Raw genomic sequence first — 26133 nt, forward strand, 5'->3', positions numbered from 1 at the left:
GCCCTTAGTGTTTTGCCTCGGTGTGGTGGGATCAGATCGGGCGCAATTCCCACACTGTGTCTCCAGTGTTATCCCATGTAGGGCTATGGGTCCGTGAGAGATGTCGTGTCTCATAGAGGGGCCGGCCATATGGTCTTCTCTGGGGGGGAATTCTCTGAGTGGGAATGTCATCCTCAAGGCTTGAAGGGCCAGGATGCCCTCAACTCTCTCTTCCTCTCCCTTCATTTGCTCCCGTGTGCTCTGATCAGACATGTCCCTCTCCCTGAGCTGCAGCTTCAGTGCTGTCCTCTGAAATAAATTCTTCCCTCCACCCCTTTTTATGACCCAGTTCTACCTTACAAATCCAGCTAGATAGGAGTAAACCCATTGGTTCAGATAAGAGCTCTCAACACAAGAAATTCAGGACCAATAAAACCCTCAGGAACAGTAGTGGGAATAGTGATACCATGAGGGTAGGGGAATGGTGGGGGAAGGGGGTGCGAGGGAGAGAAAGTGAAAACCCATCACAAGGTTGGATATATCGCCTACCCCCAGGGTGACCAATAACAGAAATGTGGGTGAATGGAGATAATGGATAGTGGAAGACATGAAATAACAATAATATATAATTGATCAAGGATTCACGAGGGTGAGAGGAAAGGGGAAAGAAGCTGATACCAAAGGGCTCAAGTAGAAAGAAAATGTTTTGGAAACCTTGATGGCAATATCTGTACACAGGTGCTTAATACAATTGAATGATGGGTTGTTGTAAGATTCGTAAGAGCCCCAAAATAAAATTATTAATAAAAAATTAATTTAAAAAATTTGAATTTTCCTACAGACTTTTTGAACCCCCTTGTATGAGAAACCAGTGCCAGAATTAGCTCAAAGTTTTTGTGCTCGTTGGTAGTATGTTTTCCTGAATAATAATGCTAGCCTTTTTCATCGGCACTAAATGCTTATGTCAGTATCACTAGCATTCTCTGGGGTCTCCTCTCTCAGATCTTGTGTTGAAGCCAGGAATTCGTTGACTGATCAGTCAGCCATTGGTCTGGTCCTTGATCTCACAAATGAGCCTTGTGTTGTCTTCTTTAAATGGGAATTGAAATCTTAGCATCTTAGCTGCCACTGTTTTCTGAAGAGAAACCTGAAAAGTTATTTTCTACACCTTTGAGGAATTAGTCATTTGATTGTTATAAGTACTTGTTTTTTAACAAATTACACTTTGTATGCCAGTCATTCTGTGGCTCAGGTGATACAGAGGTGAATAAAACTTGGTATAGTGGGGAAGACAGACAAGAAGTTGGTAATTACAACACAGTGCGGGAAGTTCTGTAAGAAAGAATTCCAGGTTATTCTGCTAGGCCAAGTAGAGAGTTTTGTAGACCAGGCAGCAGCTTCTGGATCTAAGGAAGGGTCTGGCTAGCATACCTCTGGGAGTGGTGCTCATTCATCCACCTTCTGGAAGGAGTTTTCAGGGCCCAAGATTTGGGTCAGGGAATATGATGGCTTGGACCAGTGCTCTTTGTCCTGGACTGATCTACCTCCTTCTTTGCACTAGGCTACGGAACCCCATATGGTTACAGCACAGCTGCCCCTGCCTATGGTATGTATACCCTCTTACTGATTGCTCCACTTAGAGAGACTGTCACAGCATTCTAAAGCACAGTTTGTATCTAGGGTTTCCTCAAACGAATCCCAGGATCTCAGGACTATTTATTCTAGTGACCCAACGTAAATTCCCTTTGAAAATGCCACAACCTTGTGGTTCTTGGTTTGGTTGGAGTTGCTCTTCTCTCTGCTTTGCCTGACTTCAGACTGCTTGTTCTAATTGCCTGTTTTCTGACCATATTAAAATGAAATATTTTAAGTAGCTCTTCTTACAGCCAACTTACACTCCATTCAAAGGCTACTGAAGGGCCAGACCCAGTTTCCAGTTTGACTGTTTGCCATTTACATCGCTGCATTTAAGTGTGTAATGTGGATCTGCGTGATGAACCACAGGGGCTTAAGGTAGGGATAGGAAATGGCTCGCCCCAAATTTGTAGTGGTCATCCTTTGCCATGGGGTGGAGTAAACAGGTCTTTGAGAGGATATAGTTGGGTGGGAGTGTGACCTGCAGCACTCTTACCTCAGTGCTGACTGCAGAAAGTCTGTAGTACATGGTAGAAATTCACAGGAGTGTATCCCCAACCCTGGGGGGGGGGGGCGTGAGGGGCTAAGCAAATGCATAATTGAAGCCCAGTGGCCCTTTGGAAAACTTTGAATGAGGTTTATGTGGCAATGGAGGCAGTAAGGTTTGGAGTCAGTGATATGCTCTTAGACATTTGACCTAACTCAGGTGCTACCCGTTACAGAATCAGCCCAACCGCAGGATGTTTGTCCTTGAGAAGAGAGCTAGTGTGTGTGCTTGTGAGAGTGTGCATGCATATGTGAGTGTATGCGTGTCAGTTTGACCCTAAGCAGAACACAGAAGGGAAAGATCTTACTGCTACTGTGGCTTTAAGTCCTCCTCACGAGCCTCAAAACCTTTGCATTATGCCTTTTCTCTTCACACATCAACTTTTCCATTTTTGTTTGGATGAAAATTATGGGTCCATAAGATTCATCTGATTTAACTGTAGAGATACACAGAAAGTGAGGGGGCCTGGACGCTTTCCCTACTAAGATAGACCGTTTATATCCTGGAAAGGTGTGGAGAAGCTGCAAGGGTCACACACTGGGAGTGTGCTTCCTTTAGGGCAGAGTGCAGAGTCTGGGGTTAAATCTTATCCCTGGTTAAGTCCTCTAGCACACTCCATTTTGCCCAAGGCTTCCAAAGCTGGAGGGAAGGGTGACTAGCAATTGTGGCTTAATCCAGGAATACGTTTTCACCTAGAACTTCTCAATGCAAACCGTCTAGACCAATGGTTCTCAACCTTCCTAATGCGACCCTTTAATATAGTTCCTCCTGTTGTGTTGAACCGCCCCCCAACCATAACATTATTTTCGTTGTTACTTCATAACTGTCATTTTGCTACTGTTATGAACTGGGCAGCCCCTGTGAAAGGGTCGTTCGACCCCCAGGTTGAGAACTGCTGCTCTAGACCTTTCTGCTTTTGTGTATTTACTTTGAGCACTCAACCACGTTCTGGAGTGCCTGACCTCGTCATTATACCTGGGAATTTGTCTACTTTATCCAAACACCATTAGCCCTCTGGACTCATTGTGTTACATCTTGTGTGAACGCCAGAGGTTTTTAAGTCCGGTCTTTCTTATGCACCACAATTAGCCAGTTCTTCAGTGTAGATATATAGAGCTTGATTTTTCCCTTAACACACTTTAATAGCTACACTCTCAGCTACATTTTTGTTTTCCTCAAGCTTTAAAATTTTTCTTTCTTGTCCTCCCTTTCCTTCGCTAACATTATTCTCTCGCCCTGTGGTTTCCGAGCCCCCAGTTCAGAAGGCTCCTGTTTTCCATGTGCCATATAACTGACTTCCAAAGCTGGTGAAATTTGATGCCCCCATTTTTCACATAAAAGATTTGGTTTCTAAATGTTACTGTGATGCAAACCTACTAAAACGATGCTTTATTTTGGCTGTAAGGTAAATATGTCTCCTGGCCTTTGTAAAGCTGTTGCATGTGGGTAATTTCCCTCCGATCATCTGGTGCTCTTCAGTACCTGCTGTTGCTGCTTTGTGATTTCTCCATAGGTTCAATGCTAGCTAGAAATAAGAGTAGATTTAAAATCATACTGAAGTATGCAGAAGTTTGTGAGGCCACAAGAACGTATTGATTACAAATTTAAGAAAATAATTAATCTTTCCAGATTTGACATGCTAATATTGGCAATAGTCATTGAGCAGATAAACACCTGTGCCCAGCTCCTGGTGGAGCTGTTTTTCTGGAGAGCTGAGGCCAGCACAGCAAGGCTGTGTTTTGACTCTTGCAGCCCCGTGTCTTCTCCCGCATAGGGTGTGCCAAAATGTGAACCAGCCTGACTTTCTCGAGTCACTTTAGACCAGTAATCAACAACAGTGCTTTCAATCGTTAGAATGCATGGCAGCTCGCTCACTCCAGTCAATTGGTTTCTGAGTATCATTCTCTTTAGAGCTATCTTGATTTTTAAGGGGAAACTTATTCATCAAAGCACTATGAACAATTTCAAAATAGAGTTTGCTTCTACCAAAATATTACATGTTAGCTGACTAATCTGGAAAAGGTTAAGGTGATTACTGTAAGACTTCTTTCTTTAACCTGAAAAATTATTTTTGGATTATTAAACTTATTTGGAGTCCTCTCCGTTTCTTTTCTCTGTAGGTTTACCCAAGAGAATGGTTCTGTTGCCCGTTATGAAATTCCCAACATATCCTGTTCCCCACTACTCATTCTTTTAGCAAATGACAGAAGCTAATTCCTATTGAGCAACAATACAGTCAATACAGATGTTAGCGAAAAAGCCTTTTTATCCTGCTTTCTTTGAACACATACTTGATCAAAATTATTTGTAAAGAACATCTTTCTTACTTTTTGATTTTAAAAAATGCAAATTTAGTTCTTTAAAACTTGAAAACAAACAAAAAGAAACCAGTTCTGTGAAACGGTACCTCATTTCCGGAAAATAACTTATACCAGCCCTTCTGTTCTAGGGAAATTAAAGTCTAGCAGTTAAGCATTTAAGTTTTACGAGAAGTATCAGATTATGTAAAATTAAATTTGTGAAGGATGTATAGAGTCTCAAACACTGATCACAAATAAACTGCTTTGTTGTAACACAAGAGTGCTGCCTGGTTCCTGATGCAGTCACTGACCCTTAGCTGACTGACTTGTATTGGCCCCAGGGCACTTCAAGTCTGGGCTGTCGTTATTTTTATTAATACAATAGAGACTTTTCATTTAAACGTTAACTTTGTAAATATCCAAGTGTGTAATTAAAGCCAATAAAATATGGGTTTGAATATTGTTTTAGCTTATTATTTTTGATATGTCTTGGTAGCAAATTACAAGGAATTGGAAACTAATCTTTCCTTAGTTCTAGAGCCCATTCATTTGTAAGCAAACTGCAAACGACAAAGTAAAGGCCATGGTTAGTCTGAGCCGGTCCCCTTTGCCTTTGTGAGCCCTGGGTACTCCTGCTGCAAGAGGGCGTTCGGGGAAAGAGGTTCTAGTCGGTTATCAGAGTGCTGCTTACCACAGTGACGGCCCTGCCCGGAGATGGGGAAGGAGGAGGGTGATTATTTTAAGTTTCTGAATTTCCAAGTTTTAAAAATAATAAATTAGTCGATCAATCACCCACTCTTGTTCTTGTGGCCTTCTTCACTCTGTAAGATACTATGTTCACTCCCTGGCTTTTTAAATGCAGATCAGAGATTAGTGATTTTTCTGGGATTTATTGAAGGGTTCCTTTTTCTCTGAAATTACATCAGAATCTAAAGCAGCAACAGGGTCCCCATAAAAACTTGCTCTTCGATTGTCCCAGTTCTTGTTGAGTGCTGCTGTGAAAAGTGACAGGTTTCAGCCATGGGTCAGCATTTGTTTTAAGACACCTGATTAAGCTGGTGAAAAACCGATCAGTCGGTAACATTGTGCTGTTCTGTAAAGGATGCAGACCTACGTTTCCACTGGCATTCTCACCTTATTGGAAAGCCTGTAACGTTACTAGAAGGTAATGGTTTCATTAAGGTACTCACCCCCGCGAGGACGTGTGGTCTCATGCCAATGTTTAAGTTGGCCTGTCTTACAAAGGTTTGTCGTTCTTAGCATGAATTAGCTTCTCTCTCCTTAAATTTTGTGTTGAGAGCTGAACACTGCCCATCAGTCAGCCTGGGCGTGACAAAACCTGGCAGATCTATGTTCCAGAATTCTGTGGGACCTCTCAATGTGGGTGAAATGGGCAATTTAAAACACGCACTAGGACAGCTTCTCAGAAGTACTTAACAACAGTGATTTGTTCAGTTTGAGTGGTGGGTGATACTTTAATAAAACCTCATCACTTGCTGGAAATAGCTGTGAACGTATCATTCTCATCCTGTGCATTAGTGGCTAGACATAAACAGAGGGCCCATTTCTGCTGGGAGTTTTCATGTTTCATTGATTTGTTTTGCTGACCTATGGATGAAACAGAGCCATCACTGAGAAGAAAAAGCATGGCTGGTCGTGTCCAGTTTGTATTAATTAAATATTTACTGCAGTCCTCTTTGCTTTTGGAATACTATGAATTGGCAGCTGCAGCTGTATTGTTATTTGAATTGATCGTCAAATTTGCATTCCAAGTTGGAATCTCTCTGGAGATTTCTCTCTAGAAAATTCTTTTGAAGTAGCTGACTCTGCTTCATTACTCAATCCCTCTATAATGGCAAAGAGGGAGCTGTGCTGTTTTCCAACATGATGGCAGTCATTTCAAATGGTTTCTACCAAGTCTTTTTTATTTTTTTTAATTTTGTTGTTTGTTGGAAGTTACTAACCATGTTGTAAACCTGCCCAGTTGCTGCAAACTTTTACATTTCTCTGCTTTACTTAAAATAATTGAGCTGTCAGTCCTTTGTTAGAAGTGGTAACCATGCAAGTTCAACTGTTTAAATTCTGTAATGAATTCAGTGTCCCCCCTGCCCTTTCACCCTTCCTCCCCCTTCATTTTGTAATGAAAATTCCACGTACAGCTGAAAGAGCAGAGAAATATAAATGGAGCTCTTGGCTTCACCAAATTGCGTGGAATTAACAAAGTTTTGCTTCTCTGCTCTTTTCTCCGCTGTAGGTGGTTTTTTCATTGACAGCCCCTATTGCCAGCCTCTGAGCGTCGCACCATTTATTATTCACTTGGGCCCTCAAGATTTCTTCTCTGACTTCTAGAACCATCAGGTTGTCTGGCTTGAAATGGCAATTTCTATGTCTTGTTCTTAAGAGCAATGTGACCCCCACCCCCACCCCAAGGCTTTCCAGCTGTCAGACACACCCCTGACACCTCCTTTTTGAAAGCAATGACTGAGCGTTTGAAAGAAGAGCACTACTCTATTCGAAGCCATGTGTCCGTTTTAAAACCTTTCTTTGGAAACCTAGCAATATCTCTTCGGAACCCCTTGTAGCATAGTCTCATGTCGGGGAGTTTACAGACCAATGTAGAACTTAGAATTAGTGTGTGAGCTATGTTATCTTCTGACAGTTTCTAAACTTTTTTAGCACATAAATGGCATAGTTGCATTCCTAACTGCGGCAGGTACTGCTGCTATCATTTCTCAGAGACAGGGTTCCTCCTTGAAGCCATATGCTTTGTTTGCATGGGGCTGAGTGCCCGGGATGTGGCTTGCACCCTGGATTTCTTCAGGTTGCAGGAACACCCCGTCTCTTGTGCAAGGTAATCAGTCCGCTAGATTCCCAACATACCTCATGCTGACAGATGCAGTGCATGGGACCTTGACGCGTGGAGTTGGGCTTACATGGTTACTGAAGTCTCTCAGATCGTTCGCCTGGGGACCAAACCACCTGGTAGATTTTGCTAGTATTAGCCTTTTCTTTTGTTTTTAATTTGGATGAATGCTTGAAAACCACGAATCAGTCCATTACCATTATTAATTGAAGAGCTGGGAATACCTTGTTAATGTATTTTTAAACTGGTGTTGGACCCTCTGTGTATTTCAGGTTAATACTTTTAAGCAGTTTTCAGCACGCTTATCTCACTTTATTCTCGTTCTCCTCGGACCTTCGTAGCCATATCACTTGTATAAAATAGGCCGAACTGTAGTGACTGTAAGCTGTGATCTCAGTATAAAAAGGTAAGCTCTTTTATTTTCTGATTAAAGAGAAAAATAACTGAAAGTCAATTTACACGCAACATGCCTATGTGACAATCATACAGGATGTGTTTGATCTCTTAGGTCTTATGTCATCATCCCACCTTTAAAAACTTGATAGTGTAAATGTAAAGTAGTTGTTTTCAGCACTTGTTTTAATACCCTTGTAATTACTTTCTACTCAAGAAAGAAATTTCACATTTGCTAGATTGTGTGTGTATACAAACTTATTACATGTATGTAGACTACATACACGTAACTGCTTTAAATACAAGAATTTAGTGGTAGGGACAGTTCACCTAAGATTTTAACATCAGAGCCCTCTTTTGGCCAAAGCTCTGGCATTTGTATAAGCAGCAAGATTGGTAACAGCGCTGGTGGGTCCATTTGTATGTAGCTGTTACTTAAGCTGAGGATCAAAGTGCCAATTTCTCCAGGAGAGAAACCTCTTCGAGGAATGAAAAGCTCTGATCTGTGTTGTATGACTACAACAGCAGCAAGAAGCCATATGTTTAAAAAGCAATAGAAACTAAAACCAAAATATTAAGGTAACTATGGAGAAATATGTAATTGATAGAGTTGTTAAGCTACTTGAGAACCGACTTGGGCGAGACTCAGAATGGTGAACACCCAGGCAGCAGAGACCAAGTCGATGTCGGGCAGGCTATCCATCCGTCTTTCCAGGTTAAGGAGTTAGATGATTTATTTCCCACTGTAGTCCTCCGTCACGGAGTCCATCCTACGAGACGGGAGGGTTAGGTAAGGGATTGTAATGATCCCCTTGGGTTAGTCTGTGTCTCACAAATGCATTTCATATGTGTGAGCTGTCTGTGCTAGGGCTGTATTTGATAAATATAAATATATATATATACATAGATATATAGAGATTAAAATGAATCTTATGTTTTATATTTGTTTATAAGTAGCAGTTTTCTTTATATTACTAACTTTAAGGTTGCTGGAACAACTTTTTTTTCCCATACAGAATCTGTATATACATTTAATGTGGCTTTGGCATTTATACGAAAAGTTGTATGAGGTTTAGCTGACTAGTACCAAGTGCAACCCAAACCTGCTCAAACAGCTGAATGCCTCTCAGGTGCCAGCTCCTTTTCTAGGGGAAAAGGAAACAGAGGCTCTGACCAGTGAAGAGTGTTGGTGGAGTTGAACCTGCTATAAAGATCCTAGTTTGGGAGATAAATTGTGTTTGCAGTGGCAACAGAGTTGTTTCTGCTATTTAATAATCCAATCCTTTAATGATAATAGCACAGAAATGGAACTGTTTCCTTCGCCATTTTGAGAACCTGAAATCAACTCCGCTTTGTGTTTCACGGACCTCTTTCTATTGAAGGAAGTGGACGGAGTGAAATGAGTACCAACACTCCCGTCCTTTGAGAGCAGTGTGGACGGGGTCACAAGTTAAAGTGGTAGTTATAACAGGGACCATGTATTTTGGATGACGTGAGAAGAATGTGACCTTTATAATCAGTCATTCATTGTCAGTCCCTAGGTTTCTTAGATTTTATTATTAACTAGTGAAAAGCAATCTTCAGTACTGAGTTAGGGAAAAGAAATAAGGGGAATTCTTAATCCGCCCCTCTTAAAGTTGCAAGATTTCTAACATCACAAGCCCTAGAACTGTAGGGCCTACCTGGCATTTCCATACCAGGAGTATTAGGAGCGCTCTCTGAATAATCTTCATGTAAGTCCTATTTGTCATAGGCCAGTCTCTGAAGGCCGCTGAAGGCCTCATACAATCATGGCGCAGGCTCTGCAGCGCTCTAGTGGCCGGAGGTTCCTCGGCATTACAAGGCGGCCTGGGGGAAGAGTAGTGTAGATGAAGAACCACGTTCTGCTGCGGTGCATTTCAGTGTTGATGTGTTTCTCTCTGGCAGTTACATAGAGGGCATCTGGAAGATGCTAAGAATTCGTCCTTTCCTAATAGCACCTTCCAGAAAGGTTTTAAGTCAAGAATTCAAGTGGAGTTAGTTGTAAGAATGAACATTTTTTTTCTTCACTACACCATTTTAGGTGGGCGCTAACATGCTTGAAGCAATGATCTTTGGATTTTTTTTTAAGCAGCATAATTTAAAGTAGGTTATGTAAGCTTTCTAGCACAGCTGGAAATGGGGACTAGAAACCATGTGGATATCTGGGCCAAAGCATTTCTTTTCATCCAGCAAATTCCCAGGAGGTTCAGGAATTAGTTAATACACAGAGGGCTTTGATCAGTACCTGGCACATACTCAGTACATGGTGGAAAGGACGCATGTGAGGGAGGCAAAGGTATGTGGATGGGGCTGAGAAGCTGGTGGGCGTGTGGCTGCCTGCCTGCTTGTGGCTTGTACAGCTGGCTCTTTAGTGCTAACTGGGTTGGGAGGCCAGCGACCTCTGGGAGAGGACGGCTCCTTAGCATCGGGTTGGACAAGACATGCCAACCAAAGACCTGGTGAGGGCTGCTATGGTGAAGCCACTATGAAAGCAGAACGACATCGCTGGTTTCTGCTCTGGTAGTTATTTATAGCACCGGCGAGGCTTCTTCCAGGGACTGATAAATACTTGATTTGGGCTTTAAGGGTGCTTAGAACTTCTACTAAAGGGCTGCACTTAGTGCACCTACCTGCTGACTCCAAGTTTCCTCCCTTGCATTCATAATGAGAACGTGTATTTGATGACGGTGAGCTCTGGAGCTCAACCTTCAGTGCTCACCAGGGCTTGGAAGGCTACAGGCTGCGCCAAGTGGTCCCAGCATGTCAGACAAGCCAACATCAGCTGGACATGGAGCGCTCCAGAGTCATCCTCTTTGCTGCTGTATGGCCAACAGGATAGAATGGCATCAGCCTGGCTGTGGCTAAGATATCCTCTCAGCACTCCCTGAGAGCCCAGCCTCATTGTAGTGTTTTCTACCTTGAACCCATTGTATAGTTTGGGCTAATGATCTTTGCAAATGCTCCAGGTAAATCAGTGACTCGGTTGGTGTAGGTCCTTTGGGGTGCTGGGCAGCAGTAGACCGAAGCAGTAGACCGAAGCAGCAGCAGTGAGCTTGGAAATTAGAGGAAGGGAAGTGGGGCTAACACTGGAAACTTTCAAACACCAGGCACTTGGACATTTTCATTTCCTTCTCAGAACCTTCTTGGAACTGGGTCTGAGTCAGGAATGGAGCCCAGCTCTATTCAACACCCAACAAAGCGCTTTCAACTATACTACAGCCTGAAGGCACAGGCTGGGGATGGAGAGCAGGAGCTGGTGGGCAACGAGCAGGTTGCAGTCAGCCTGACATCAGGGGCCAGAGCCTGGGCCGACCCCGGACCTGCAGGCTCCCGGGAATCCAGACCCTCAGCCATGCAGTCATTCCAGACCTAATAGCCTGGTTTAAAGACAAGGGTAGTTTCTTTCGAAACAACTGGATGATTGTTTGGATAGACTTTTTGATAGATGAGATGTGGCTTTATAAACCAAGGAAGTTTGTTGTATTTGAAGCGTGTTTTTATGCATGGGCATCACTGAGAGACGGGTCTGTGGTTCATTTAGCCTCTTGTTTCTGAGCACCCATTTGCTGTCCTGCCTGAGATAGGTCCTGCAGGTAGCTTAAGCAATTTGAGCCAAACTCTGAGGGCTGGTGGGGTATAAGGAAGAGGGTTTGGAATGCGAATGTGGGGAGCTGCCCTGTGGTCAGATTGGAGGGACAGGTAGAGATGGGGATAGCAGACTGCAGATGCTGGTTCCATTGCTGGGTGTTCCCCCAATACCAGCCTTCAGCCAGTCTTTCCTGGAGGCTGAGCCCTGCTCGGGGAGCTCTGGTGGAGCTGGCTTTGAGGTCAGTGACACACTACTGCTAGTGAACTTAGGATTCTCCTGCGCACAGTCTGTCAGTCACACGAGCTCCTTTGCTAAATAATGCCCGTGGGTTCTCTGCTTAGGAGCTGGTGGGGGTGGGGATGGACATAGAATCCTTTTCAGGGAAAGATACTTCTCACTCAACCCAAAAGGATGCTCTTCCTTGACCATGCAGTTTTTCTGAGCAACCTATCTTAGGCTGGAGAGGGGCAGGAGAGAAAGGAGTGTGGCGGTAAGCGCAGGCTACATGAGTTCTGGTGCACTGGCTTGTGTGAGCAGAAGGGGCTCCTGGCCTCGGTTGAATACAGCACTTTGCAGAGCCCCATAACATCTGGGGCAGTGGCAATGCAGGGGTTGTTGTCCCCACTCAACAGACAAGGACACTGAAGCTCAGGGCCTTATTTAAACCACCCTGCTTATTTGTGGCAAAACATTGTGGCTCTTGAATACTGCATTTTTTAAAAGGCTGATTTTGGAGGTATAAACGGGAGCCTGATCTTAGGAATTAGTTTTGAATTCCACCACAACCATGTAATCTAGACACTTTCTCTAAGGAAGTGGAGTCGTAGAGAGGAGAAGACGTGCCCAAAATTACACAGCAAGTGTGTGGCTGGGCCCACATGTTCGGGTAGTGCTGTGCTTGATGCTGATGGCTGGATGATTGTATTTTCGTGTAAACACTACACATTATATGATTTGTTAAAAAATCACACACCCCTTTCCCGCCTCCTCATAGCAGGGTGGGCAAGCACTGTGTGCCTAGAAAGGACATGGGCTTGTGACAGCTCCAACTTACTGGGCTGCCGGGCTGGAGTGGCAGGGTTTGGGCCAGCAGCGTGCAAGGCCACTCCTGCCGCCTGAAATGACGAGTATGGGCAGCTGATGGTAAAAGATGGACGACAGAGGAAAAGGACAGGTGAGGGGTGGGCAAGAAGGACTGGGGCATCGTGGAGGCTTAAAGTGTGGACAGATGCTCATGCTTGTGAGGGGTCAGGTTGAGGGCTGGTCTCCACAAAGCTGGGAGATGGGATGTTGGTGAGTTGCCCCATCCAACCTGATCATGGGCTGTCCCTGTGCTTTCAGGTGTTTGGATTGGTCAGTCTGTATCTGGCCCTTCCCAGAATTGCTGCTCACCCCCCCACACCCCATCAAGGGGTTGTCTGAGCAGGGACAGGTAGTGGGCATTCATCCACAGTGGTGCCTTCTGCTTTTTGGATCATTAAGTGTGGGTTTGTCTTCCTAGGCCAGGGAGGCAGCTCATTGGATTCAGAAGGATAGAACCTCGGCTACCATGCAGCCCTCCTCAGAGTTCTCCAGGGCTGCAAGCCCACAGGGTTGTGTTTACTGGAAGGGTCAGATTTGTGTCTGCCTTAGCCACACTGTCCCGGGGTTGCCATGGCTAGAGCTCTGCTGGGGACTGGGGCTGAAGAGACCATTGTGGGGGGCGGGGGTGAGGGGGTGGTTGAACCCAGAGGTCAGTTTATGACAAGGTTCAAGGTGTCCAGACACAAGGCATGGGTTTTTTCAAAATGGGGGTGGGAATGCAGTGTGTCCACGGACAGCACCCCTTCCTCTCCTGATGCTCTGTCTTGCTGCCATTGGGTGCTGTGAAGGGTTCTGAGCTCAGTAGCACATTGAGATGTCAGACTCAGGCTTGGCAGCATTTGCTGTGACGGGCCAGGGAGTAACTGTTTTAGACTCTGGGCTCCTGTGGTCCCTGATCCCGAGGACACAATTCTGCTATGGTCAGAGCACCCGCAGGCAGCATGTGGATGGCCGGGTGGGCTGTGTGCCAAGGAAACAGAACAAGCAGTGGCCAAATCATGCCATCCCTGCCCTACCCTGTAGCCTTTGGTTTACTCATGAGAGACTTCCTTTACACCTGCTGCCTGAGCCCAGCTAGCTTTTCCCAACCTCTCTCTTGTGCACCCACCGTGGAAAAGCCAGCAGCGGGCCTCTGACCTAAGGAGTTTGGTTGCTGAGTCAGAGGGAGGGGACAAAAGGGTAGAGGAAGTAGCTGAGGATGGCACGAGTGGCTGTCGGGGGGGAGGCATAGAAGGGTCATCTTGTGAAGGGTCATGCACACCAAGCCATGGAGTGTCTGACTCTTGGCAGTGGGAGCCAGTGGGCATACACATTCAGGAAAGTGAGCACAGACATGTTTTTACAAAGGTCCTTTAGATTGGGGGAGGTCACAACTCCTAGCTTTCCATTTGGTTTGAACCTTTTAGCCATGGTGGCTTATAGTGGCTTACTCATTGGGCTGCTAACACAAGGTCGGCAGTTCAAATCTACCAGCCACTGGGAGAAAGGCGGCTTTCTACTCCTGTAGGCAGTCTCAAACTCACATGAGCAGCCCTACATTATCAGATAGGGCCACTGTGAGTCAGAATTAGATGGTGAGTTTACAGTTTGTACTATGAGGTTAACCCAGGTCTTGGTTAAAACAAAGCCATTGGCTTCATTGGGCCAGTGATCACCCATCTTTACTTGAGACACGGTAGAGCTTGGCAGACTCTTCCAGGCAGGCTTCTTCCTTCCTGCTCAAAAACTCACCTGTCATAGCGACCAGGGAGACAAGGAGACAAGCCACTGAGTTTCCAAGACTGTTAACTTTTTATAGGAGTAGAAAGCCTCATCTTTATCCCTTGGACCAGCGGTGGCTTCAAACTGGTGTCACTGCAGTTAGCAGCCCTATGAGTAACCACTACCGGACGAGGGCTCCTGTCCTTGTTGTGATTGTGTCCCAAGACAAACAAAGCATTCTGTCTTGTCTCATGCTACCTGCAGCCTGATGAGGGTGGGCAAAATGCTAAGAACAGGTTCCCTCCCTTTCAGTCAGGCGTGCAGTGCAGGAGCTTGGTTCTCTCCTGTCACCGACTATCCGTGAGGTGCGAGGGAAGACGTTAGGTGGGCACCATCTCCATCCACATGAGGAAGACTTGGAGGCCGAGTGCTGCATGTGCAGGAGTGAGAGCCCAAGGCTGGCTGGGGAGGGCCTGGAGAAGGGACAACACAAGTGCCTGCACAGAGGGGACTTACCCTCATAGCCTCCTAAGAGGAGCTCTGAGCAGGGGCAGCCCTGCCTCTGCCATGCAGCGGGAGCAAGAGACACCGAGGCGCGCTCACAGGCAGGGAGTCACTCTCCCTCCACAGGGCCTCCGAGGCTTCGCGTTCTTGGATCCAGGCAGGGGTGCTCTGAGCAGAGATGGACATGCACTGGGAGACTGACTTGTGGTGGTTGCACAGAGGCAGAAACTACTGACAGCTCAGGGCATCGGTGCCGTGCTCTAAGTGGGAAGATGAGGGGAAGGAACCAGGGACTCAGGTTGTCCCTGTGAAGTAGGCTGGCTCCCTCCCCCAGGGCTGTATGTGACCAGCCTGGCTGTTCCACCCGACATGGGCATGGAACTCATGACAGAGAGCAGCAGCACAGGAAGGGAAGATGACATGTGGGCCAGACATTGTGTGTGTGTGTGTGTGTGTGTGTGTCTCTCTCCCCGGTGCAGCCTTGCACCCCTTCAGCTGTGTGTGTGTCTCCCCAGTGCAGCCTTGTACCCCTTCAGCAGCCCTGTCCTGGGCGGCCTCGCAGATGGTGGTGGTTTCTCATCTGTCAGCCACCAGAAGTGACATCAGGAGCCAGGCCCTGCACTAATCCACCTCCCTAGGCTTGGTGCCATCAGTCTCGTGTTCCTGCTTATGAGAGGATGGTTAGAAAGTTTTCTTTTGACTGAAACCTAAGTATTCCTGCTGCTCTGGCAGTTTTTTTGTGTCCCTTTCTAAAGATAGATGTTCCTTCTCCACCATTTAGAAAATAGCACGTAGGGTCCCTGCCGCTCTGCCCTCTTCTGATGGCGAGTGCTCGCCCTCTGAGAGCCAGTGTGATGTGGCACAGTCCAGATCACTTGCTTCCTCCATGAGCTTGTCATTTGCTAACCTTCCTTGTGTCTGGTCTCCCCAGGCTCCTTCAGACTCCAGCCCTGGTTCCAAAAGTACCTCTCCTGTCACTTGACACAGGGGTAGCTATCCTGACGTCACCGACACCCCTTTCCTTAAGGAGCGGTCCTGCCAGGCTTGGAGGAGGTGCTGAGTCACCCTTGCTCCCTCAGTGCCATGGGCTCTCAACATGGGCCAGGCCTAGCCATGGGGGGTCTGTCTGATTACCTCCTTCCTAGAAGTGTTGGCGGGGAGCCTGGCCCTGCTTTCTGCAGTCCTCAGGGTCTGGCTGCCTCCAGCCTGTAGCTGCTTGCCTTTCTAGTGCACCAGGGCTCCAAGACGTGGATTGGACTCTTGGTCAAGGTGAGACTTGCTGCCTTTGCCATTTTTGTCTTTTCTTTTCTAGGGTAGGCCGTTAGCGGCAGGGTTATCTTGTTAGGTCCATGGCATCTTTGATCTCAGGCCTTTCTCCAGGGACCCACCGGTCAGGCTTGTGTGCTGAGCCTTTAGTCCCTGTAGTGGCTGGCCACACCCTCTGGAGGTAGCCATCATCAGAGCCAGGTCTCTTCCACCCAGGAGGAAGCTTGGCTGATGGGCAGAGGCCGGGGTGGGATGGCCTGGACACGGCGCTGCCTCCCAGCCCTGGCCCCTGGCCAACCTGCTGTTCAGGCTGCCTTCCTGGAGAGGGCTCCCTCAGACTCACCCCTGACGTCTCCACAGGCTCCCTGCTCATGTGGAAAGCGGTGGGCATGCAGTGGAGCTGCTCAGTGGGGGGGCTCTCTCACGAAGGAGTCAGTTGATCTTGCGCTCAACCTGAGCTCTTCAGCATCAGGGTGGGGTTTCAAGAGGCATGGGAACAGTGGAGTGTGTCTGTGGTAGACACGTTCCCTACTGCACGGTTTACACACTGGTAATGGACTCCTGTAGCAGGCCCTTTGCTCTGGTCTGGTGATGGCCGTTAGTTTTTAGTGATATATTCAAAATGTTTGTATCTATTGACTGTTTTTTGGAATACGCTGGTGTAAATAGTAAAATTTGCAGTGCAAATTCCCTGGCAATAAGGTTACATTGTGCATTATGTTAAACACTCGGACAAGGCAATCACTAAGGACTGTCCATCCCCATGGGGACGATGGCAACACACAGGAAGGACTCTGAGCACGAAGCCCTGGGTGTGGTTGAGCAGCGGCCTGCATGTGTGGACTGTCACCTGTGCCTCGCCCAGAGCTGCCTGGCCGTCACCCAGAGGGACCCTCTGCTGCCCACATCTTGGCCCCTTCCTCTGCACCAAACGATACTGGACTTTGCTGTAGACTGACCCTCCTGGTTGGCCACTGCCATCTGTCTGTCACGCCCTGACATGTTGCATTTTCCCCGTTTGGATGAATAATAAAAGCTTCTGTTTTAACAGCACTGGGCCAGCCTGTTCTGTGTAGGCACCTCCACCTCTCTTTGAAAAGAACTTAAATTCTCATATAAGAAACAGGCCTTCTCTGAACAAGCAAGGCGCTGTAACTGTAAATCATGTGTCCCTATTGAACTTGAGGGTCCCAAGTCCAGGACCTGGTTTCCAAAAATCAGTCACCACCTCTCTTGTATATTGTGCTCTCTCCCCCCCCCCCCCCCCCCCCCCCCATGCTCCCCTGAAGTCTGGTGTTTCCACTAAACCCAACCTCAGAGCCTCTCACAACCAGTGTCATCAGCAAGAAGCTGTGATTCTCAACCAGGGGTGCACTTTTGCCCCCAGGAACAGCAGGAATGGGCGCCAGGAATGCTGCTGCTGCTTCCTTCTGCAGCACAGGACAGCGCACCCGCACAACACACAGATGGAGTCATTCAGGGCTACAGCTGCTGCCCAGCTCTCAATAGGCCCAGACTCTGCCCTGCCTTCTCAAGCCCCTTAGGCCCCCAGCCCACCCCTACCCCCTGTCACCTCAGCCAACCCTGACTTCTTGAACTCTTGTCCTTCACGTAGCCCCACAGGGAGTTCCCAGTTGGCAAAAAACGCCCCAGTGGCTCATTACATTGCACTTTGGCCACGGCCCTAGCCTACTGGCCCACACTCTGCTCCATCATTTCCCAGGCCCACTGTGTTACTGGTCATTGCTTCTGACTCGCCCTCCTGCTGCTCCACCAGCAGCTCCCTTCAGCCACAGGGCAGGGCAACTGTGTCCTTGGGCTCAGTTACATACCTTCCCCGTCCCCACAGGGCCCTCCACAGCTGGAACATCTCTGAACCACCTGGGGTCGCACTTCTTCAGTCTGTCTTGTTCACAGCAGAGCTGGGGGGCTCTCCCTGAGACAGGCCTCTCACTGGGTCTGACAGGAGTGTGCTTTCCTCTCTGAACCAGGTCAGAGGCAGGGATGAGGACTTGTCCTGAGTGCAGACATTTATGAACACAGGGACCTGAAGGACAGGAAAAGCACTGAGCAGACTGCTCCTTCTGGGCTCTTCCCGTCTTAATCTGAGACAGGGGTTGGGCAGCAGTGTGGATCCCAGGAAAATGCCCCCTGCCTGCTGCCTGTGAGGATAGCCTTTAATGTGGGCCCTGCCAGGGTGCTCTCTCAACCTCGGTGGTATGGGAGAAAAGGCAGGGAGGGCCAACCACCAATCTGACCTTCCTGTGGGCAATCAGCAGTGGTCTGGGCCTTACTTTGCTTCTCTTCAAGCGCTACCTCGGGGGGCTCCTGGAAGCCTCGTGGAAGCACCCCTCTTCCCTCCTGCTGCAGAGGAGAGTGTGGGCCTGGGTGCCACGTCCCCACGGACAGGAACCTGGGCCACCCTCAGACGAACAGATTGGACAGGCTGGCCCCCCAAATTTCTGTCCATGACCCCACTGCCCCAGTTACTGTGGCTGCCTCTCTACCCTTCTAACCCCTCCCTATCCTGCCCAGTGAGAGACTTTTGTCTTTGGAGGTGTAATTCCATCAGATTTCCTACGCCTCAAACACACTGTTCTGGTCCTATGCCCGCAGAGCATTAGTGCCCAGAGGGCTCATGGCTAATGCCAAGGCTGGGTCATCTCCTGTTTGCCACCTGGTACCTGCAAGCTGCCCGGTGGGAGCTCTGAGAGGAGAGGACTCCTTGGAGGTCACACATTCTGCTTGACAGCACAGAGGGGCGGGAGTTCTGCACCATTTTGCTTTTGTGGGCCAGGGTGGGGGTGGCAAGAGCACATAATGATAAAAGTGGCTTTCACAAACAATGCTGTTTGTACCAAAATATTTAATGAATATGCTTGTTAAAATAAAACCAACAAAAGAAATGGTAACACAATTTTACTGGTTTATATTTCGATTCATAAAGTCGACACACTGAAACCACACACCTAGCATTAGATGGGCTTACAGCTGTTCTGGGAAGCGAAGGGGAAAGACAAAGCGTCGGAGTGGGGGGGTGGCGTCACTTGCTACCTCCCTCTGACAGATGACCTCAGAAAGCTTTAGTACAGCCGACAAAAGCGAAACAAACCCACCCACGTCTTTATATACAAACCAGTGCCTCTTGTAACCAGCTATCTCCACACTGCACAGACCGTCTGAGACAGCTTCAGTCAGCATATCACTATATAAATTAAATGTCAGTAATTTAAAAAGGGAAGGGGGAAAAAGGTGCTAAAATCTCCATTCCAGAGCTGTGAAGTAAACTCACAGCTCACCTGACGGTGGGGTCCCCCCTCAGCCACACTCGGGTGGGGCCCAGGGGCTCCAGCAGAGCAGAGGGGTCCAGGCCCTCAACGAGGGACACAGGACAAGGGCTTTGCAGCTTGTGGAGTCTACACAACACTCATGTTTACACACACACACACACACAGCTCCGTGTGTCTCACTGGTACTGCGTGGTGTGCAAGAACACGAGGAGCCTTGAGGTGAGGGAGCGTGCGGACGCCCCCAGCCTGCAGTGGAAGTAAGTGCCTGGTAACCACCTCCCTATGCTGTAGCGCAGCTCAGCCACTGGGCGGGATTTCAACACTGTCAGTTGGGTGTGCTGGGGAGGAGTATTTACATATACACATAGACATGACACATTAAGCAAAGTAAGATCTGTCCACGTTCCGATTAATCCAGTCTCACAGCCAGTTCCGTCACCCAACCAACATTGTGAAGTGATTTTGGCAGCTAACGATGCGAAACAGGAACTATGAGAGTTGCATAGAATTTATCAGAAACACGTGAATGGTGCCAAACCCAAATCTGTGCATTAGTTATACTGGTTAACAAAACTAGGTGGCTTCAACCACAGCCATGAAACCGTCCTATTTAACACAAAGTGCTTCTCCATGTCTACCTGGGGACCCTCTGCTGGCACTGAAGCAGATATGAGTTACGTGAGTTCCTGATCCCCGCCCTGCCCCCCTCAACCCCTCTCCCCGACCCCATATATATAATATGTATACTTTAAAAAATTAATGGTTAAGGAAAAAACCCAACAGATCAAAGGATCCCCACACTACTCATGTAAATCTCAGCCTCTGGGCTGGTTTGGTTGGTGACCTATGTTGGGAAAGGCCTGGAGGTCACAAGGAGTGTGTTCTAGAGTGTTCGGAGCATCGGCTGAGCTAGCGGGCCTGTTAGTATCAGTAGTTAGAGCCCTACCCCAGAGGCTGCCTGCTTCATGAGCTCTGGTCCAGTGACCTACCAGCATGCTTCTATGGATCTGACTTAGACACGTTCTGGTCCTGGGACAAGTCACAGAATCACATCTGGCCAAAGAAGGCAACAAAAGGTGTCATGTTTTCTGAAGGTGCCTGGAAGCAGCAGCTGCTCTCAGCAAGTCTCTTTCCCTTGAACCCCGGTAGCTGTCTTTATGGAGCTCAGTGTGCGGTTGAACCACGTCTTCTTGGCCGCCTGTACCTCATTGAGGGCGAGGCCTAAATGGTGCTCCAAGTCCTGCAAGAGGAACAGAGCACATAAAGATGTGGGGCATCAGTGCCAATGACACTGCCTCCCCAAAGCTGAGCTGAGACAAGAACGCCGTTCTCTTTTACCCTCAAGAGCTCTCTGGAAACTCCTATCTCACACTGGCTGGCATAGAAGTATCCAGAATGCCTAAAGACTTGGGATCTTTCCTAATCAAGACCTGTTTCTTGCCTGGTCTGTTTCTCGTAAGAGCCTCCTCATTTAGCCTCTCCGTCCACTGCACACCAACCAGGTCAGGTGGTGAAGCTAAGGCCTTACCTCTGATTGCAACACTCATTTCCACCAACGCTGGCTGTCTAAACTGTCTAGTCTGGCACCTGCAATGCTTTACAGCCTGGACCCACCTACACTCTCTGGCTTCAAGCCCACCTCTACCCAGACTAGCTGGAATATTTGGCAGGAACCCATTAGCTGAGGTTCCCCCACAGGTTGGGCCTTCTCAGCCCTCAGCTACTGAACATGCCACTCTCTCCACCTGGAATGCTCACTGTTCTCTCTCTCATGCATCTGGCAAAGCCCTGTTCCTTCTCCGATCACAGCTCAGATACTGCTTGCTCCCTTGGTGATGCCTTTCCTGATTGTCCTGGGCAGTCACACAAGCCACGTCTTAGCTTTGCAGTCCCAGGACTTAGAATGGGGCCTGGCAAAGAGCAGATGGCCAGTGAATGTGTGTGAAGAAGGGGGCCCATCAGCCAGAAGTGGTCATCCTGAACTCCACTCCTCCCACAGTGCTTAGTGTTGACCGCGTGCTGAGTATCAGTGTTCTCGGGATCCAGCCATGCAGGAGGAAGATGACTAGAGCAGCCCTCTCATTTCCTCACTGGCATCAGAGGTTAGGGAACCACGTGAAATTCCCAAGGACACAAAGGTCTTATGGAGTGGGGGCGGGGGAAGCACAGGCTCTCCTTGAAAGCCCTCACCCTGGCTGTGCTGAGCCCTTCCTTTCCACCGTATCTCCTCCTCAGACATGCCTGTCAGGTAGGGACTCTCCACCCCCATCAGCCTGGGCGACAAGGGCCAGGGCCCAGCTGTGGTGCTGCGCGACCCCAAACTTGTGTCCCTTGGGCTCCACTAACTACAAGGATTTGAAAGTGCATGTAGAATTCTCACTAGGACGGACCAGACGTGACTAAACAGACTGAGTATAGGTCCAGTATTAGCCTTCTCCCCATGAGGATTATGGCCAGAGCTTAACAACCACAAAAGCAACCCAAACAGTAAACTTCAGCCTGATTTCTGGGTTTCCACAGCAGACCAGGGAATTGGGTCCCAAACTCGCCCTCCCACTGCGTCGGCCCCAGAGAAAGTGCCTCGCTCACCGGGATGGGGCCCCAGAGTCCCTGGCTGGTACCTGTATTTTACACTCGGCTTCTACCAACTGGAGCTTGGTTTGTGCCAGTTCTAGTTCCATCTCTCTCAGCTGGTTCTTGAGTGTCTCCTTCTCTTCATCTGTGTCCTCATCTAAAACTTCCTTGGCTGAGCTGAGGCCCTTGACACGGCCTTCTTTGTTGAAAACTTCCCGGCAGCGCGCGCAGTCATCCACTTTTTGCTGAAATGGGGTATCAGACATAAAGGGACAAAGTTGCTCCAGCCCATCCCCCTTCCTGGGGGGCAGGAGCTCCAAGCAAGGGCTTCCTGCTCAGTGCCAGAGCTCGCAGACTGCTCTCTTTGGAAGGCTCTGGAGAAAGCTGCCTGGGATTGCGTCCCAAGCCAAATTATATATATATTCATTCTTAGTTCTTGACCCAGGACACTCACCTCTAGGGACTTTTGTTAAGAAAATGACGCAACAATGGCTAGGTAATGATTTATGTACCAGGATTTTCATCACAGAATCAGGGTGGGGAGTAAACCACCCGCCATGCTGCGTGTGTACGAGGAGGAGGCATGCAGCAGCGGAAGAGTTTCTGGAAGACGTTTTAATACCCGTGACAGAGGTTACATGCCAGGGGAGAGAAATGAGACGTAATATTCCATCAAAATAAGATGTCCAGACTCTAGGAAACAACATGACTGTAAATTCCTCCAAGAACAAATTTTGCTACTACTAAGCCACAAAAGCATCATGCATTAAAAAAAAAAGTTAATTTCAAAGACATAAGTGTGAAAGGGGAAAAAAAGCAGTGACATTTATTGGGTTAATACAGAACCATGACTGATAAGCTACATAGTAAAGTGTGGCTAATAGTCCTGTTCTCAGCTTTGTTTTGCTTTTCCTTATTTACTCTTAGTCTCTAAATTTTGTAAAATAGATACTCCTGGCAAAACACTAATTATAATGGAGACCAGGAGTCATGAATCTTGCTCCAAAGACAACCGTCCTGGCCCTGCCCAAGACTAGACCTTTAGTTCAAGTACGTTCTCGGGTTCCTGTCCAGTGGGTTGCCAGTATCTCGACCAAGTATCTGTAAAGTACTCATCTCAGTAGAATGTGATGCGTTCTCAAGGACAGGTACTCACGGTCACTGGGCTGGTTTCTGTTCACGGCGACCGCACAGGTCACAGTAGAACTGCCCCCTGCAGGCTTCTGAGACAGTTGCTTTTTTAAGGGAGCAGAAAGTCTCATCTTTCTCCGGAGGAGCAGCAGGTGGGTTCACACTGCTGCCTGCAGTCAGCAGCCCAGTTTATAAAGCCCTTCCCCCGCTCAGGCTCCTCAATGGAAGTACACACTTTCCAACCCTCTGAGCACCACACAGGCCGTTCGCAACCCTTCTCACTGCACGCGCAGCCATTAGCGCAGAAGGCTCCATTAGCGCAGATGGGAGTGTCTCCGTGGAAATCCCGGGGGAGCTGAGGTCTAAAGCCTGAGCCCTGAAACCCTCTCACGTGTGAAACTGGCAAAAAGGTCCCTCCCCAAACCTGCTGTGCTGCCTCTGCAGCCCCAAATGCACCCAGGGAAGGTCTACAGTCTCTGGTAAAAGAAAGTGGAAGCACTTACCCGAATTTTCTCAATTTCTACTTTATTAGCAGTCTGTTGTTTCTCCAGCCTTTCACTTAACTGAGAGCAAATCTGCAAACGAAATGGACATAACCTGTAACAACATCCCGTGGGCAGGGCCATGAGCTGTGTGATCTGGGCTCAGGAGAAAATGGATGGCTGGAGGTGAAGAGCAGCCTGCCACTCTGTGGGGCAGAAGGGCGCTTCCTCTACCTGTGCCATCTCAGCATCCACAGGCCGAGGATGTGCCGGGGCCTCTGGTACTCCCCCTCCCCCCTGTCCCTTTCAAAGACTCAAGAACCTTACCAGTCTCTTGGACCAGCCCCAGATCCAGGATTCTTAAACCGTACCTGTCAGGCAGAGAACTAGACACAACCCTGTGTAATAATTCCAATATGGACATACTCGATTGTATGTATGTCCAATATGGACATACTGTACAAGATTGCCCGGTGGCTTTCCTTCATTCAGTGCTGCCCCCTTCTGGCACTATGCCAGGCCCACCACAGACAGTCTTAGGTAATCCTCCCCAAGAGGATGGGCTTCCACATCTTACATTCGGGATCAGAGGGGAGTAACTTAGCCTGGATTGGTTTGAAAGCAGGGCACTTTGGTTTCATTTGGGTGCTGCAGGGCCTCCAACACACCTCCAGGGTGTGCAGGTGCCCCCACCCCCCAACTGGAGCCACATGACTGACACACCTGCTTGTAGTCACCGATGATGGAGCTGTTTGTTTTAATCTCAGACTCGGCCTTGTCCAGTTCCCGGCGGCACATTTCTTTTAACTGCGCACAGAAAAGCAAAAGGGAAGGGTCTAAGACAAAGTAAAGGAAGTTCTGGAGCGTCAGCCTCCATCCTGCTGGGCTCTCCAAAGTACACAAGCAGCTCTGGATGCTCCCCTGCCTCTGCACGCCCTCGGACCGCTGACAGCATTCTCAACGTCCAGAGAGAGAGAGGGAGAGAGCGGGAATTTTGGAAAGCACCAATTTTCACTGATGATTGAGACTTTTGCTGCTGAAATTCTGCCTCTTGGCTATGGCAGCAGCCTGAACCACTCGTGGGTCACCCAGTTGCCAGAGGCCCTCACAGTTTACAGAGCAAGTGTGTGTCACTCCTGGCCTCAGGGAGTCCAGCAGGCACCTGGGAGGGTGCTACCATAATGAGAATCAAAGAGGAGGAGGGAGCTGTGCTCCAGGTGTACAGTACCCAAAGTTCTTCCAGTGTTTGGGGCAGGCCTGTGCCCCCCTCGCTGTGGAAAGCTGGCTCAAGGGAAGACTTGCTTGATAAGGAGATGGAGGATGCGCAGGGGAAGAGCCAGACACTCAGCTGAGCCACCTGCTCTCCCTTCACAGCAGTGCCGACGCTCTGCTTGGTTGTGCTCAGATGCTAATACACAGGGTTTTTTCTTCTGCTCCAGTGCAGGAGGGTGCCGAAACTCCTGGGTGTCATTATTCACAACTTTACGCTGTATGCACAGTAAATTAAAAAGGCCTTTGGCGGGACGCTGAAGCCAGCTGTCTCTGGTTTTCCCAGGGACCAAGGGCAGCCACTCACTGAGATTGCCTACCCTGCCACTGGTGAGAGGCAGGGATGTAAAGCAGGGGCCGGAGTCCTCTCACCTGAGCGGACTCTTCTTCCAGCCGTCTTTTCTCTTCCTCTGCATCAATCAATTTCTGTTTGGTCATCAGCAGCTCCTTATTAAGCGCATCTGCCTTTTCCTCAGCCTGAAACACACATATTTAAGATACGATGTCACAGAATAAGAACAGAGTGGGCTACAGGACTGGCCCCAATTAGAGCCCAACTGACCCCCTTCCTAGAAACATGTGCTACAAAAGACACACTAAAACCTACAGGTTAGGGAGAGGGGCTGACATGCCACGCCCACATGGAAGCAAACCAAGAAGGTAAAAAGTGAGGGTCTAGACCCCATATCGGCACACCAAGTCCTAAGGACATCCCTGCATGGAGCTGCTAAGGCACACAGAGGACCGTAGGGCCGACAACAGCTCGAGACATGATGTCCCCTCGCTGGAGCACACCACGACAGAGGACACAGCGGGGAGTGAATCCAGTCTGAACCCCCCACAGCGGGGCGCACCAAGAAGGGAGCGTAACCAATCAGCAATGGAAGAAAGTCAAGCCACAAAGGCCCTAAGGAGGTCCCAAAATAGACTTCAGGTTAGGAGGGGCAGTTCCGGACCCCCCAGGACCAGTGGGGACATAGTCATAAAGGTCAGCGGAAAGACGTGGAATTATCTATGCTTTTTCATTTTTTTGCTAGTTCTACTTTTTTTTCCTCTCTTTTAATTCAATCTTTTGTTTTGTCTCCATTATTTTTGGTTTGCCTACCAATATGAGACAGGCATGAGAAGCCAGCCCTAGGAGAAAGCAATGGGACCCACAGTTCCGGAGAACTCAGTGGGAGGAGGAGGCAGGGGAAGGGAGCAGTGATCAAACAACACCATAGACAGGGGAACAACAAAGGGATTAAAATCAACAACTAGGAGGACGTAGAGATCCTGGGGCGTTGGAGCAACAGCAATCTAGCCAAGAGGAATTACTAAGAGGCAGAAGAAAGACGAGCGTGATGGTGGGACAGGAGGAAGGTAAAAGAAAATAGGAAAGATCTAGGAAACAAACTATGGACAGAGGTATAAAATAAACATAGGTGTGCACATATGTAAATATATCAACTCATTAAAAAAGAGGCATTGGCCTATGTGTATGTATGTGTGTGTGTGTGTGTGTGT

The 26133-nt window shown here is 48.3% G+C and overlaps 2 protein-coding genes across 7 annotated transcripts in view; one reads left to right on the forward strand and one right to left on the reverse strand.

The window, feature by feature from the left end:
- The window catches only part of LOC101661901 (spermatid perinuclear RNA binding protein), an 83240-nt gene extending 70219 nt beyond the window's left edge, over nucleotides 1–13021 (forward strand). The window contains exons 16-17 of one of the 3 annotated variants that reach the window (XM_045290204.1): nucleotides 1541–1585; nucleotides 7597–13021. In XM_045290204.1, the coding sequence (XP_045146139.1) occupies nucleotides 1541–1585; nucleotides 7597–7601 (50 nt within the window). In that variant the 3' untranslated portion in view covers nucleotides 7602–13021. The other 2 variants (XM_045290203.1, XM_004716469.3) reach the window with 2 other exon arrangements.
- Nucleotides 13022–20236: 7215 nt separating this feature from the next.
- RABGAP1 (RAB GTPase activating protein 1) overlaps nucleotides 20237–26133 on the reverse strand; it is a 188934-nt gene continuing 183037 nt past the window's right edge. For all 4 annotated transcript variants that reach the window (XM_004716471.3, XM_045290207.1, XM_045290206.1 and 1 more), the window contains exons 22-26: nucleotides 25000–25104; nucleotides 24082–24165; nucleotides 23380–23451; nucleotides 21793–21990; nucleotides 20237–20411 (exon numbers count right to left, since the gene is read on the reverse strand). In XM_004716471.3, the coding sequence (XP_004716528.1) occupies nucleotides 20289–20411; nucleotides 21793–21990; nucleotides 23380–23451; nucleotides 24082–24165; nucleotides 25000–25104 (582 nt within the window). In that variant the 3' untranslated portion in view covers nucleotides 20237–20288. The remainder of the gene's footprint in view (nucleotides 20412–21792; nucleotides 21991–23379; nucleotides 23452–24081; nucleotides 24166–24999; nucleotides 25105–26133) is intronic.

This window comes from Echinops telfairi, unplaced genomic scaffold (assembly GCF_000313985.2).
Source record: "Echinops telfairi isolate 266 unplaced genomic scaffold, ASM31398v2 ScPeMD7_32;HRSCAF=126, whole genome shotgun sequence".
Taxonomy (NCBI): Eukaryota; Metazoa; Chordata; class Mammalia; order Afrosoricida; family Tenrecidae; genus Echinops; species Echinops telfairi.